Source organism: Barbus barbus (genome assembly GCF_936440315.1).
Source record: "Barbus barbus genome assembly, chromosome: 50".
NCBI classification, from domain to species: Eukaryota; Metazoa; Chordata; class Actinopteri; order Cypriniformes; family Cyprinidae; genus Barbus; species Barbus barbus.
In genome coordinates, this window is record NC_136728.1 from 16,948,896 (window position 1) to 16,965,192 (window position 16,297).

The 16,297-nt window shown below is 38.7% G+C and overlaps 1 protein-coding gene across 1 annotated transcript in view; it reads right to left on the bottom strand.

Moving 5' to 3' along the window:
* Positions 1-1,895: 1,895 nt before the first annotated feature.
* Positions 1,896-16,297, bottom strand: part of LOC306867926 (mucin-5B-like) — a gene marked incomplete at its 5' end in the record, with an annotated part of 39,898 nt that continues 25,496 nt past the window's right edge. Inside the window, 19 exons of the mRNA XM_079413879.1 lie at positions 1,896-2,309; positions 2,392-2,515; positions 2,615-2,654; positions 2,761-2,889; positions 3,399-3,497; positions 3,585-3,707; positions 4,288-4,296; positions 4,373-4,464; positions 4,554-4,731; positions 4,856-4,887; positions 5,028-5,128; positions 5,247-5,316; positions 5,503-5,678; positions 5,765-5,972; positions 6,091-6,274; positions 6,362-6,609; positions 7,593-7,767; positions 12,821-13,086; positions 14,917-15,028. Of these exons, the coding sequence (XP_079270005.1) occupies positions 2,093-2,309; positions 2,392-2,515; positions 2,615-2,654; positions 2,761-2,889; positions 3,399-3,497; positions 3,585-3,707; positions 4,288-4,296; positions 4,373-4,464; positions 4,554-4,731; positions 4,856-4,887; positions 5,028-5,128; positions 5,247-5,316; positions 5,503-5,678; positions 5,765-5,972; positions 6,091-6,274; positions 6,362-6,609; positions 7,593-7,767; positions 12,821-13,086; positions 14,917-15,028 (2,583 nt within the window). The 3' untranslated portion in view covers positions 1,896-2,092. The remainder of the gene's footprint in view (positions 2,310-2,391; positions 2,516-2,614; positions 2,655-2,760; positions 2,890-3,398; positions 3,498-3,584; positions 3,708-4,287; positions 4,297-4,372; positions 4,465-4,553; positions 4,732-4,855; positions 4,888-5,027; positions 5,129-5,246; positions 5,317-5,502; positions 5,679-5,764; positions 5,973-6,090; positions 6,275-6,361; positions 6,610-7,592; positions 7,768-12,820; positions 13,087-14,916; positions 15,029-16,297) is intronic.

Genomic DNA, 16,297 nt, shown 5'->3' on the forward strand with positions numbered 1-16,297 from the left:
TGAGTTTAAACAATGCTTATGCAAACTTTGGTGGGGAGATATAATAATTATGTTATTATTTCCAATGAAACTTAGTTGTACAGTATATGCAAAGTAAACTATTCAATAAATACCTACCTTTTCAGTAACTGTTCTGGGTTAGCAAGGTATTTACATTTACTGTAATGCAGTAAGACACAATATTGGCAGTTATTTTTTCTATATTTCACTCTACAAATTAAAATGATTTCATCCAAGCCAAAGCAGGATCAACCGTTGCATGTCGCAGAACAACACTCAGACTATCATGCTGTCTGGAATGCCACAAACACTGACAAGCAATTTTATATAAAAAGTGAAATTGTCCAGTACTGCTTGACTTTTGAAATCAACAATCAATACTGTATTACTGTAAATCGAGTCAGCATGCACTGGCATACAGTGGTACATGTACACATATATTTCCATTGGCTTACACATAAAAATACATAACTTGCTGCCTTTATAATTCCTGTTTTGTTTGCCATTTTTAACATAGGATCAAATACATTAACTTTAGGATTTCATCTGATCAAATTTCTGATTGATAAATGAGATCATAGGCCTCATTTCTCCTACTGCACCACGGCGTCCCTCCATAGTTGATAGACCACTTGATAGACTTCCACCGAAAGTCAATATTTAAATATATGAGATATTTCTGATTGAATGCAATACCATGTAAGATAAGTAGAACAACCAGTTGATCCACTGTTGCTTTTCTAATGCTTTCTGTATAATTATTGAATCTCGTGTTAAATTCATACCCTGTTTCATCCCTGTTCCTTGTTTCTGTTGCATTGTGTGCGAAGACACAGTGCTTAAGAAAGGTCTGGTATTATCAAAGAACTTAGATGCATCACATACGCTCTTAAAAATAAAGGAGCTTCACGATGCCATAGAAGAACCTTTATGTCTAAATGGTTCCATAAAGAACCTTGAACATCTGAGGGACCTTTCTGTGTCACAAAAAGTTCTTTGTGGCAAAAGAAAGCTCTTCAGATTTTAAAAAGGTAAGAACAAGATGGTTATTTTAAGAACCTTTGACTGAATGATTCTTTGTGGAACCAAAATGGTTCTTCTATTGCTGTGAAGAACCTTTTAAGCACCTTTATTTTTGGAATGTAGCCATTACAGTTATTACATTAAGTGTATTTACACATGATTTACCTCCCAAAAGACAACCTATTTATGTTTGTTAGATATTTTGATCCTTGATTAACTTCGCTCTATTTTAATTCCGGTCTTGTAGGATGTATTAGTCATCCTGTCAGTACAAGTTTCAGATATGGCATATTACTTTTTTTCATGATTAATATTTTTTAAATACAGCATCTTTAATCTACTGCTAAAGTTTAGGAGGGATTCTGACATTTTCATAGTGAAAGCTACTCTTTTAACAACAGGATAGCAAAGTTAACATGGTGACAAATCATATTACATGAGATGTCAGTAACTGAAGATTATTGTTTTTATTACTGAAAGAGCAAACCTGTCCTGCAATGACAGTGGACAAACTGTCGCATGACTGTCCATAAACCTACATACAAAAACAAATAGATGCACTTGATCATTTCAGCAAGGACACGCTTGTGATCTCAAAGTTTTGCATTCTTTGATGATCGTAACATTTTAAAGCAATTAAATTGTATCATGCAATTTCGCTGCTAGTAAAATATGATTTGAACCTACTGACTACATTATTTGGCTATTCACTTTTAAACCATTTCTGTAGCTCAAAAAGTAGATAATGGCGCTAATGACACCAAGGTTATGGCCAAATGGTGTAAATAACATTACATATGTATATATAAATATGTGATCATAAACAATATATAAAAATGTTCTCAGTGCAAGACTCAATATGAATGCGTTTAGGTTTAAGATGCTTTTTTATTGCTTTTAATTTCAAACACAAGCACAATAGTATGCATTTTTAAGAAAAGAAAAAAAGAGACCTATAGATAAAGATTTAGAAATGTTAAAGCATGTGCAATTTAAATTAATTTCCAAACAAAGTATCTCAAATAATTCATATTTCAGTGTCTTCCTATGGATGATTTACTGCTGCTGGTCACTGAAGTCCTAAGCTGCGTTTTCTTTGGCTGTCTTCAATGAGTGCTTGGTCCACTCCCGCTCTATGACAGTTAGTTCTGCTACAGGCGCACTCCTCAACATGGATGTATGTGTAGGTCACTATGCGTCCATTTACGCAACCAAGATTCACTGTGCGATTACTTGCACGAGTGGCCTGGCAACAGGTACAAGAGGACAATCCAGGTTCAGTGTACCTACAAATGTGAGAAAGAGAGAAAAACACATGTAAACATTTCAAACCAGTCTATTTAAGTTACAGAGTCTGTGTCTACTCGCCTGCTAAAACTAGTACAGTCTCCACCACAAAATGTCAGGTCCATTTTCTTCTCTGACTGACAGTCATTGTGATTTATGTAATCACGAACAGTCTGTACTTGACATCCCTTAATTTGGTCCACACCTTCAAACACAGGCAATTGAACGCACATAGACACATTAATAATTGACTCAAATCAACCAAAATTCACATTGTTTTCTTTAAAAAAAATAAAATACTCACAAACATGGCAGCAGCCATCAGGTGACAGTTGGACGGTGCCCTGTAGAGTGAATCACAAAGGCAGAATATCATCAATGTGATTTAATCACCATGATCAGTCAGTATAATGTGTAAATGTGTGTTTGTATGATATATGAAGTACTGACAGGCTGGCAGTTGGAAATGTTGAAAGGAGGACACTGGACTGTGTATTTGTTGGTGATGAACTGTCCATTAACTTTAGTACACGTGATTCTGTCACAGCCCTGATTTGTAGTGGGCAAAGTCTCTCCTTCCTACAAACAAAAAGAGAACAAGGTCAAATTCATTGCAAAAATGTTAGGTTTGTTAGGAGGAATGAGATTTTCAAGTAATACTGGCTTAAATTTGGATCTGTTCCTCACACGAAATGTGCCTGACCTTATTGAATATGCATTTGTAGGAGTTTCCTTTCAGATAAAACATTTATGGGAGGAGAGAATAAAAATGAATCACGCAAAACAATTTACAAACGTTTGTTTCACAAAACAAGTTTACCAAATAAGCCAGGTTTATTTCAGTTAGTCAGACTTATTGTCAGTTGATTTGACTCAAAATAAGTCAGAATAGGTTGTGTCTTTGTTCTTTAATGTGCATTGTTAGTAAATAACCCGCAGAAGTTGCCCCTCCCATTGGCGCCTTTATGGAAATGCGATCTAATGCTAATTTGTCCTGTTTAGTAAATCTGGCCCATGTTAATTCAAGTTCCATTTAACCTGAATATTCCACACATCAAGACAACTGAACTTTTGACATTTGACCTTACCTTCATTATATGATCGACCCCATTGACACTGACAATGCAGTGAGATTGCACACACTTTCCACAGCAGTCGACAGAGTTCGTATCAACATATGCATAACCCTGGGAAAACAATAAACATTAAATGAAGTCGATGAAATTACACTCAGTTCTGAGACAAGCTGATCAGAAGCTTGTCATGCAACTTACAGGATCACATTTCTCATTGCACTGCACAAATCCACATTTGATCCTGAAGAACTGCGTTTTAGGATCCACGTCCCACGTACAGCTGCATTCCTGACAGTCAACAACGGGGACATTGGTACCAGGCTGGGGGAAGTAATGGGAGAGATGAGCGTGTAAAGCTTAATTATTACTAGTGCTGTCAAATGATTCATCGAGATAATCGCATCCAAAATAAAAGTTTTTGTTTGCATACTATATGAGTGTATACTGTGTATATTTGTTATATATATATATATATATATATATATATATATATATATATATATATATATATATACACACACATGCATGTACATATTTAAGAAAAATATGTTATGTTTACATATATATTTATATATAATATAAATATATAAATCTATATACATTAAATTTTTTTCAAAATATATACTTTGTGTGTGTATTGACATTTACATAATAAATAAACACAGTACACACACACATATATTATGTAAACAAAAACTTTTATTTTGCATGTGATTAATCGCGATTAATTGTTTGACAGCACTAATTATTAGTTTAAAAAAAAAATCAGAAATGTTTGATTTTAAAAAAGTACTATAACAGTCATTTTAATTACCGCATATTCCATATTTTTGTGGACGCACACTTTCTTTGGCTCTGAGGAGGCAAACAACAAACAAAACACTATAAAGAATGATATTACCGACACAATCTGAGACAAAAATAAGCATACAAATGTCACAAAAATGAACTGAAGTGTGAATAATAGCAATACCGCATTTGATTACTGGACAGCATTTTGGGTCAGGCACTTCCAAGACTAGTGCATATCCAACTGCACACTTCGTATCCATAGGTGGGCACATGTTGGCATCGCAATCTACATCACACAAATCAAAAGGAAGATGTGAACCCAAACCAAAAAACTGTACTCTTGAAAAAAAAGAAAAAAAAACTGCATTAACTTACTGCAAACTTGTTTGTTGCAGCATGGGTCTGAAGGATCGGTGACATTGACCAGCACAAAGCCGGGCTCAGTGCAGTTTTCAGGGTTCACATCAGGACACTTCTTGGGCTTACAGATCACAGATTTGCTGGCCTTATCACAGATACACTCCTCACAGTTGTATTCGAAAACTTCATCAAACTGCCACAAAATATCAAGATAATTCAGTTAAAAGTTATGGAAATAACTTGAAGTTTAAGAACTATAAAATTAAATTCTAGTATTGAGCAAACAGCTAAATTAAAACTGTTAAACACCACCATACCTCATGTGGTGTTCCAGAGGCATCCAAGCATCCTAAAAACAAAAAGGGAAGAACAAAATTAGACAGATATGTTCTTGAAAAGCAGCTAAGATATGCAGGATGACTCAGAAAGGCACACTTTTTTGTACATCTCAATATGCATGCACATAAACTTGACTCGAAGGCTGCTCACCGCATTTGTTCACACAGACTCTTGACGCCTTGTTGAAGAGCAATGAGCCCTCAGGACAGAAGCAGCCCTCTGTGGGCACTTTAATGGTGTTCTGTCCAGGTCTGCAAAGTATTTACCTTTTTTATTACACATATCACCTGAGATTCATTCCAATAAACATCTAAACTTTTATATTCTAAAATGTCTAAATTATTAAAACATTTGGATAAATGGGCATACATATCAGCACAGGTTGGTGGCTCAGCTGGACCACAAGGATTGAAGACTTTATCTGCTGTACATTCAATATCTGGGGAAGAAAAGACAAATACAACATTTACACACAATAATCTTTAAGCATCCAAAAGTCTGAGACCACAAAGAAAATCTCATATAAAAAAGAAATTTAAAGTCAGAAATGTACAACAGAAAGTTAAGGGTTTTGGAAAAACTTAAAGAAGCAGCATGATATAAAGATTAATAAAATGCAACTTACTGCAAAGTTTAGTGTAGTTCCTCCAGTGTATGCAAATCCCTAATTGAGAGCAAGCCCTTGCGTAAGTCTGCAGACTGGGACACACCATGGCAGGGTTGCTCATGTGACAACTGTCATATTCACATGCTAAAATTAAGTTTTTGGGGGACAGATGGGAATGGCATGCTTTGAACACCCTGAGAAAGACAGAGGTAGTAAATATCACTTTGGAAGCTCCTTGTATTGAAATTTATAATAAAAACACCACACAGAATCCACTCACTCGCTATCAAGGAGGTTGCAGTCAGGATGAACTGGGCATGGCTTAGATGTAGGTTTGTTACCCCCAACGGTAGGTAATGCAGTTGGTGGAGTGCAAATTTCACCGTTCACACCACTGGCTGGCCAGTAATCTGCCATGGCTGCACAATCGTCCACCAAGATCCCTCCAGGAATCATGCAGTCATCAGCCTGGTTGTTGTTGCATGTTCCTTAGTCAGAATTAATTTGGAGTAATTTAGATGGGCAATGCATAAAAACAAATCCCTCGTATACCATCCACACTGTGATTTAACCATCCATACAGAAAAAGGGGGGTGGCTGACTTACCACAGTGACCTTGTGTGTTGTTTCCAAAACGCTGGAATGGCAGATTGACGCCAAATCCAGTGGCTCCAAATGTTATGTTAACATCCAGCAGTGGAATACTCAGGAACAAGTCTAGGCCTGAGCTTATAACTCTTACACCATTACGAGCATATGGTAGTTGTACCTTTACGTTGTTCTCAAAAGCCTGTTATGAGAATATTACATGAGAATTTTAGGATACTTGGTAAAGCAGACAAAACATGTTATTCATTCCAAATCTAGAAAGTCTCACCTCTAGGTCTGCACCTCCTATGAGATTGTGATTTGTGAGTGTTATGACTAGTTTGTTGTAAGACACAATTATAGATCTGGGACAGGATACACGCTCAACAGGGTCACAGTAGACACTGTCGATGTAGATCTTCAAATGGAATTGAGGCCTGATTTCCTCCATTAATACATAAGTGCAGTTTCCTTGATAACTGTAGAAGTGTCCATCAAATGTGCTGTAATGCGGGTCACCCCAGCCTTCACAAAAGCCTATGATTAGGAGAGGGTGAACAATAAAAAAACAGTATTCAATTATTTGAACTGAACAAGCTACTGGACTTTGGTAAACACTAAGGGCCATATTTACTTATAGCTTGTTCCAGGCAAACCCTCTTTTTGCAGTTAAAAAATTACAGCCTTTTTACTAATGAAATGCAGTGAAAAATAAGCAATGAAATGTGTGGACAGGAATTTTTGCAGCTGATCTTATTGCATGTGCATTTGTAGGAGTTTTCCTTTCAGATGCAAAATTTCTGAGAGAAGAGTATTTAAATGAATCATGCATGATTTACTAAGGTTTGCGGAAGTCAAATTACTGGTATTTGTGCCATTATTTAATAATTGTGCCCTCCAAAACATATCTTAATCCATTTTGTGCTTGACATGGCTGCAATAGTTGCTGCTAGGAGGAGACATCACAAAGAAGATAGAGCTTATGGTAGAAGTAAGAAAATGTTCTCCACTTGTGTTCATTTATTTGGAATGACAATGTTATCTGAATATATCGATTACCAAGCCACATAATTTTTATTTTGTGTTCCACTTCCTATATTGCATTGTCAGTATGGAAATGAGCTGGCTGCTTCTGTGTTATTTAATTTGTGCAGTAGATCAGCCACAACCTTACACTCCCATTTGTGCTTTTATAGGATTGTGGTCTAATGTTATTTTGACCTGTTTAGTAAATCTGATCCTATGTACATTGATTGTTGAAAATAGCAATTGACATTTGAAGAATTGAACATTTTATCATAACCACTTTGTCATTTAACCTGTGACAGAGACCATTTTATTTTCTTGCGCAGCATCAAAACAAAGAGATTCAATGAGACGCCAGAAAATCACAGATCATAACTGCAGTGTTTTGTAATTATAGTAATTTTAAAAGGAACACATTCAAAATTCAAGCACCTTTGAAACCATGAAAGCATAACAGTTCAAATAAAGCATATTGTGAATACCAGTTTACTCACAGTCACATGCATAATATTGGCAGCAGCCATGCTCATCATAGACGAGCACTGGTTTTTTGCCATTTTCACAGGTGATGGTCTGCAGTGGAGGGCATTGAATTGGGATAATTTCAATGACGTTGCCTTCTATGCACCTCGCCATTGAGCATTTACACAAGTAGAAGATCTCATTTGTCTGGTGATAAAGAAAAAAGTACAAGAATTATAAAGACGTAAAATTGAAAATTTAAATGTAAAATTGAAATGTAGTGTATGTTATTTCCTTGGAATATTAAAATGGCACCATAGACACTTATAATAGTACATTACTCCTGTAAAAAAAAAAAAAAAAAAAAATAAATACACCACATATATTTGAAGGGCTCATGAAATGGAGAATCAAAATGTTAATTAAGACATATAAGAGGTTACTCTACAACAGGGGTAGGCAACGTCAGTCCTGCAGTGCCGCTGTCCTGTAGAGTTTAGCTCCAACCCTAATCAGACACACCCGAACAAGCTAATCAAGGTCTTCAGAATTACTAGGGCTACAGGCAGGTGAGGTTTTTTCAGGGTTGGAGCTAAACTCTGCAGGATATCGGAACTCCAGGACCGACGTTGCATACCCCTGCTCTACAATAATTAGTTTCAGAACTATGAACTAACTCCCCAGTTTTAAATATGAATTATTATTTTCTACCCCTCTGAAATGCCCAGATTTGAAATCAGAACAATTGTGATGTTCTCGATCTGCCCCTTAACATGTATCCTATGTAATTGTACATAATCTTGGAGGTGTGTTCTGAACAACTCATGTCTATTCATCAATGACAAGAGCAATACTTCTGTTGGATAAAGATGTTGAGTAAGAACTCAGACGTTCTGTCAGTGGATGTAAAGAAACTGCATCTCCAAAAACTTTGCATAGCCCTACTAAACATCTGCACATTAAAAATGCATGGCTGAATTTAATTTTTTTAATGATGTGCCTGAACGACTGAAAGATATTTCAGTGAACCATTCTAAACATGCCAACAGTTTTTCAAAATATCTTTTTTTGAAAGATACTGCATTGCCAAGCATTTTGTCACTGGAGGCAACACAGGTTAAGTACATTTGTTTTTATTCTTACAGTGTGTAATAAACGTCAAACCAGTGCTTAATACTATTAAGATACTGATTGTATCATATTTGAGTATTGCTTGTAAAATCAGTACATACCTGCATACATGCAGTGTCTTTTTTGTAATAAATGCATTTGCTGATAGTGATTTTAAAACTGCATAACAAAAATTAAGCAATTAAGCAAGCAAAAATTTCCACATTGAAACAGATTGTTTCAATTGTTGTGGATGAAGTGTTTCAATTTTGACTGTCTCAGGATCTGACTCTGGCTCAAACATATATGCCTCTATCACAGTACTTGCCATCACGAGTATCAAAACACATGACAAGCATGGATACGGTGCAATAAAGTTAGCCAGTTACAGCAGACAGCAGTGGGTATTTACTTCAGGTTCTTCGAGAGGTAATTCCCCCTGACATTAAGTGTCTTTCACAGAGTGTGAAAATTAGGATGAAATCCTATGTGTAAGGGATAATCAACGGCTAGCCGTGCATTAAGTAAGGAATAATTGACGACGGGCCATTGAATTATTAGAAAAATAATGCACACCCGAGGTGGTGATGCAGCCATGACACGAAGCGGTGTACAATGCGTTTTCATGCATTCAGAGTTGTTTACACTGTTAAAGAGTTGGATTCTCATGCTAAGCATGGACAAAGTTTCAAAAAACAATTTAGACGTATAACAGAGTATTTCTGTGCCAAAAATCTCACTTCCGGGTTTGTACACGTTTCAGAGAGTTTTTTTCTATCATGGTTCTTGCTGACGTAAACGACGGTGGAACTCCTTATATGGGCATTTCTCCCGGAAGAACGCGCCCGTGCACGCATCGAACAGCGCGCGCGAGAGAGAGAGCGCCCATCAATGCGTTTCATTCGACTGCACTGCTGCACAGAACTCGCTTGGGAAGAATGTCTCTAAAGAAGTGTGCTTTTGGTTGTGAGGGAAAGATAACCTTGTTCAGCTTCCCAAAAGAACCCACCATTACGTGAACAGTGGATACAGTTTGTTTTTCCAGGGCAGCAATGGAGTTTCTCAAGTGTTTTGTCGACGAACGTTTTATAAACAAGGCCCAGTTCGATGCTGGATTTGCACAATGTGTAATACTGAGAGATGGAGCAGTTCCAGCTATAAAAGATCCCGGTCATGATTCAGAACTGCAGATGGTAAGTGAAACAGCATCAAATGTTGGCCATCGGCGCAAGTACTCTTCACTCTTTAGCTCCGCCCACACGGCGCGCCTCCAGGAGCTCGGCTTTTTCCATAGAGAATCGTAAAGCTGTATCTTTCTTTTATTAATATGATAAAACTAAAGACTTTTTGGAGATATGAAGGATGCACTACTACTCTATAGGTACTCAAGATTAACATGAGATTGGGTGAATCCCCTTTAATGCACAGCCAGCCGTTGATTATCCCGCTTATTCCATGGTCATTTGCCAAGTTATAGACAAGTTAAAGCTAGTATTGCTCTTTTCAGTGCAATATTTGACCGGAAGGGTAAAAATTATGGTTATTTTCATCAGTTAGCACATTCTTCCCGCTTCAAATGAGACATAGAGATGAAAAAGTGCAGTAAGATCACATTTATTTGAATTAATTATAGCATTTATTTTAATTAATTATCGTTCGAGAGAGAGAGAGAGAGAGAGAGAGAGAGAGAGAGAGAGAGAGATACAAGTGTGTGTGTGTTACCTGTGTCAGTTTGTCTTTCTACAAACAATCAAGCCGTGTTTAGTTACTTCAAAAATAGCGACTTTACCACCTCCTTGCTGAAGAATATAATGTAGCGATCTAGTATCTAGGCTATTTTATTAATAAACGTCATGGGGCAGCGTTGATCTCTGACCTCTCTCTCTCTCTCTCCCCCCCCCCCCCTCCTCTCTCTATGTGTGTGTGTGTGTGTGTTTGTGTGCATCAATTAAAGCAGCACATTAATATGGAATGGTGATCAAACTGACTTGGAACTATCTGTGCATTAAACGGTTTTACTGCATACCTGCCAGCCAATCAGAATCCAGTATAAAAAAAAAAAAAAAACAAAAAAAAAAAAAAAAAATACATATATATATATATATATATATATATATATATATATATATATATATATATATATATATATATATATATATATATATTATACGTACAGTGTTGGGGGTAACGCATTACAAGTAACGAAAAAAAGTAATCTGATTACGTAACTTGCAAGTAACTAGTAAAGTAATGCGTTACTTTTCAATTTACAAGAAAATATCTGAGTTACTTTTTCAAAAACTTTGCTTTCCCTTTTATTGACTGACAGTTCTCCTGTCCCCATATTGGAAGAAATCGGAAGTACACAGGTGTCGTCTGCGCTGTGAGCATGATGTTACTGTAGTTCTAGACTAAATGTGAATGCGCATTAATTAATCTCACTCGCAAAAAACTGATTTAGTATTCATCAAAATGAATTAAAACAGTGAAATGCAAACTCAGAATATGACGCAAACCTGCAATAATTAAATGTTAAATAACACATGTATCTAATCTCATTTTATTAACCGATGTCTTTTCTGCTGACCTTTGATGATCTAGCCATACTAATAAGCAACAATTGACTTAAGATAAACTAACAATTGTGCTTCATTGTTTTTTTTTTTTATTGCTGAATCTTTTTCTCCTGCGTTCTACTGTACAGGTGTGAATTTACTTTTCCTTCAGACTGAAGCTTTTACATTTGCTATAATATAACTTTTTATATTAAAAACAAACAATCAAGCCCTGCTCATATTTAAAAATATTTACTTCCATAAAAAGTAACTAAGTAACATAATTAGTTACTTTTTTAGGGAGTGCCACAATATTGTAATGCATTACTTTTACAAGTAACTTTCCCCCCATGTATGTATGTACCTACCTACCTATATATATACATATTTTCAAATATTTATTTGTAAACTTTATATACTAACTTCAAGAAACAATATAAAAATCTGAAACTGCATTTCATGACCCCTTGATACAAAAATTATAAGAAAGTATATTAAGTCGTACGTTTGCATCCCATTCGGGACAGTCGTAGCGTCGAGTTGGTGTAGGAGCAGGTGTTGGTGTAGTACTGGAAACAACCGATTCAGTTTTCACTGTAGTGGTAGGTAATGTCGTAGGTTTTAATGTTGTAGACGTTGTTGTAGTTGTCGGTGTTGGGGTAGATGGTGTGGGTGGCTCTGATGTTGTTGTGGTAGGTTCTGCTGTTGTAGTAGACTTTGTGGTAGTTGTCGGTGTTGGGGTAGATGGTGTGGGGGGCTCTGGTGTTGTTGTGGTAGGTTCTGCTGTTGTAGTAGACTTTGTGGTAGTTTTCGGTGTTGGGGTAGATGGTGTGGGTGGCTCTAGTGTTGTTGTGGTAGGTTCTGGTGTTGTAGTAGACTTTGTGGTAGTTGTCGGTGTAGGGGTAGATGGTGTGGGTGGCTCTGGTGTTGTTGTGGTAGGTGCTGCTGTTGTAGTAGACTTTGTGGTAGTTGTCGGTGTAGGGGTAGATGATATGGTAGGTTCTGCTGTTGTTGTAGTAGACTTTGTGGTAGTTGTCGGTGTAGGGGTAGATGGTGTGGGTGTTGTAATTATAATTGGCGGTTTAGCTGTTGTTGTTGTTGTATGTGGTGGTTTTCCCGTTTGAACACTTATTGTTTCAGTTGTTGTAGTAGACTTTGTTATGGTTGTAGGTGTGGGGGTAAATGATGTGGTAGGTTCTTCTGTTGTTGTTGTTGTAGACTTTGTTGTAGTTGTCGGTGTTGGGGTAGATGGTGTGGGTTGCTCTGGTGTTGTTGTGGTAGGTTCTGTTGTTGTAGTAGACTTTGTGGTAGTTGTCGGTGTTGGGGTAGATGGTGTGGGTGGCTTTGGTGTTGTTGTGGTAGGTGCTGCTGTTGCAGTAGGCTTTGTGGTAGTTGTCGGTGTTGGGGTAGATTGTGTGGGTCGCTCTGGTGTTGTTGTGGTAGGTTTTGTTGTTGTGGTAGACTTTGTGGTAGTTGTCGGTGTTGGGGTAGATGGTGGGTGTGTTGTAATTATAATTTGCTGTGTAGCTGTTGCTGTTGTTGTATGTGGTGGTTTTCCCGTTTGAACACTTATTGTTTCAGTTGTTGTAGTAGACTTTGTTATCATTGTAGGTGTGGGGGTAAATGATGTGGTAGGTTCTTCTGTTGTTGTTGTAGTAGACTTTGTGGTAGTTGTCGTTGTTGGGGTAGATGGGGTGGGTCGCTCTGGTGTTGTTGTGGTAGGTTTTGCTGTTGTGGTAGACTTTGTGGTAGTTGTCTGTGTAGGGGTAGATGATGTGGTAGGTTCTGCTGTTGTAGTAGACTTTGTTGTAGTTGTCGGTGTAGGGGTAGATGATGTGGTAGTTTCTGCTGTTGTAGTAGACTTTGTTGTAGTTGTCGGTGTTGGGGTAGATGGTGTGGGTGGCTTTGGTGTTGTTGTGGTAGGTTCTGCTGTAGTAGTAGACTTTGTGGTAGTTGTCGGTGTTGGGGTAGATGGTGTGGGTGGCTTTGGTGTTGTTGTGGTAGGTTCTGCTGTTGCAGTAGACTTTGTTGTAGTTATCGGTGTTGGGATAGATGGTGTGGGTGGCTCTGGTGTTGTTGTGGTAGGTTCTGCTGTTGTAGTAGACTTTGTGGTAGTTGTCAGTTTTGGGGTAGATGGTGTGGGTGGCTCTGGTGTTGTTGTGGTAGGTTCTGCTGTTATAGTAGACTTTGTGGTAGTTGTCGGTGTAAAGGTAGATAATGTGGTAGGTTCTGCTGTTATTGTGGTAGGTTGTGCTGTTGTAGTAGACTTTGTGGTAGATGTCGGTGTTGTGGTAGATGGTGTGGGTGGCTTTGGTGTTGTTGTGGTAGGTTCTGCTGTTGTAGTAGACTTTGTGGTAGATGTCGGTGTTGGGGTAGATGGTGTGGGTCTCTCTGGTGTTGTTGTGGTAGGTTTTGCTGTTGTGGTAGACTTTGTGGTAGTTGTCGGTGTAGGGGTAGATGATGTGGTAGGTTCTGCTGTTGCAGTAGACTTTGTGGTAGTTGTCGGTGTTGGGGTAGATGGTGGGTGTGTTGTAATTATAATTTGCTGTGTAGCTGTTGCTGTTGTTGTATGTGGTGGATTTCCCGTTTGAACACTTATTGTTTCAGTTGTTGTAGTAGACTTTGTTATGGTTGTAGGTGTGGGGGTAAATGATGTGGTAGGTTCTTCTGTTGTTGTTGTAGACTTTGTTGTAGTTGTCGGTGTCGGGGTAGATGGTGTGGGTTGCTCTGGTGTTGTTGTGGTAGGTTCTGTTGTTGTAGTAGACTTTGTGGTAGTTGTCGGTGTTGGGGTAGATGGTGTGGGTGGCTTTGGTGTTGTTGTGGTAGGTGCTGCTGTTGCAGTAGGCTTTGTGGTAGTTGTCGATGTTGGGACAGATGGTGTGGGTGGCTCTGGTGTTGTTGTGGTAGATGGTGTGGGTGGCTCTGGTGTTGTTGTGGTAGGTTCTGCTGTTGTAGTAGACTTTGTGGTAGTTGTCAGTGTTGGGGTAGATGGTGTGGGTGGCTCAGTTGTTGTTGTGGTAGGTTCTGCTGTTGTAGTAGACTTTGTGGTAGTTGTCGGTGTTGGGGTAGATGGTGTGGGTCTCTCTGGTGTTGTTGTGGTAGGTTTTGCTGTTGTGGTAGACTTTGTGGTAGTTGTCGGTGTAGGGGTAGATGATGTGGTAGGTTCTGCTGTTGCAGTAGACTTTGTGGTAGTTGTCGGTGTTGGGGTAGATGGTGGGTGTGTTGTAATTATAATTTGCTGTGTAGCTGTTGCTGTTGTTGTATGTGGTGGATTTCCCGTTTGAACACTTATTGTTTCAGTTGTTGTAGTAGACTTTGTTATGGTTGTAGGTGTGGGGGTAAATGATGTGGTAGGTTCTTCTGTTGTTGTTGTTGTATACTTTGTTGTAGTTGTCGGTGTTGGGGTAGATGGTGTGGGTTGCTCTGGTGTTGTTGTGGTAGGTTCTGTTGTTGTAGTAGACTTTGTGGTAGTTGTCGGTGTTGGGGTAGATGGCGTGGGTGGCTTTGGTGTTGTTGTGGTAGGTGCTGCTGTTGCAGTAGGCTTTGTGGTAGTTGTCGATGTTGGGGTAGATGGTGTGGGTGGCTCTGGTGTTGTTGTGGTAGGTTCTGCTGTTGTAGTAGACTTTGTGGTAGTTGTCGGTGTTGGGGTAGATGGTGTGGGTCGCTCTGGTGTTGTTGTGCTAGGTTTTGCTGTTGTGGTAGACTTTGTGGTAGTTGTCTGTGTAGGGGTAGATGATGTGGTAGGTTCTGCTGTTGTAGTAGACTTTGTTGTAGTTGATGGTGTATGGGTAGATGATGTGGTACTTGAACAAGGGATACAACATTTAACACGTATTTCATAGTCAAAGCACTTATAGGGGCGTGAATTCTGTTCTGTTTTCTTACACACCAATCCATATGAAACATTGCAATGGGCAACTTGTCCAGTGTGATGAATATAATCTTCAAAGCTTGTGTTAGGTTGGCCCACAGGCCTACAGTCGATATCTACTGGCTCTTCACAGATCTCTTTTCCCCTTTTTGCAATATTTTCATAAGTCTCCAAGTCATCCGATCCTTCTAATTCAGGATTATACACATTAAACCAGTCAGACCACCAACATATTATGCATGGTGTCATAGTCTCAGTTGATGAAAATGTCATGGTTGTTGTTGTTGTCGGTGTTGGGGTAGATGGTGGGTGTGTTGTAATTATAATTTGCTGTGTAGCTGTTGCTGTTGTTGTATGTGGTGGTTTTCCCGTTTGAACACTTATTGTTTCAGTTGTTGTAGTAGACTTTGTTATGATTGTAGGTGTGGGGGTAAATGATGTGGTAGGTTCTTCTGTTGTTGTTGTTGTAGACGTTGTTGTAGTTGTCGGTGTTGGGGTAGATGGTGTGGGTGGCTTTGGTGTTGTTGTGGTAGGTTCTGCTGTAGTAGTAGACTTTGTGGTAGTTGTCGGTGTTGGGATAGATGGTGTGGGTGGCTCTGATGTTGTTGTGGTAGGTTCTGCTGTTGTAGTAGACTTTGTGGTAGTTGTCAGTTTTGGGGTAGATGGTGTGGGTGGCTCTGGTGTTGTTGTGGTAGGTTCTGCTGTTGTAGTAGACTTTGTGGTAGTTGTCGGTTTTGGGGTAGATGGTGTGGGTGTCTCTAGTGTTGTTGTGGTAGGTTCTGCTGTTGTAGTAGACTTTGTGGTAGTTGTCGGTGTTGGGGTAGATGGTGTGGGTGTTGTAATTATAATTTGCTGTGTAGCTGTTGCTGTTGTTGTATGTGGTGGTTTTGCCGTTTGAACACTTATTGTTTCAGTTGTTGTAGTAGACTTTGTTATGGTTGTAGGTGTGGGGGTAAATGATGTGGTAGGTTCTTCTGTTGTTGTTGTTGTAGACTTTGTTGCAGTTGTCGGTGTTGGGGTAGATGGTGTGGGTGGCTCTGATGTTGTTGTGGTAGGTTCTGCTGTTGTAGTAGACTTTGTGGTAGTTGTCAGTGTTGGAGTAGATGGTCTGGGTTGCTCTGGTGTTGTTGTGGTAGGTTCTGCTGTTGTAGTAGACTTTGTGGTAGTTGTCGGTGTTGGGGTAGATGGTGTGGGTGACTCT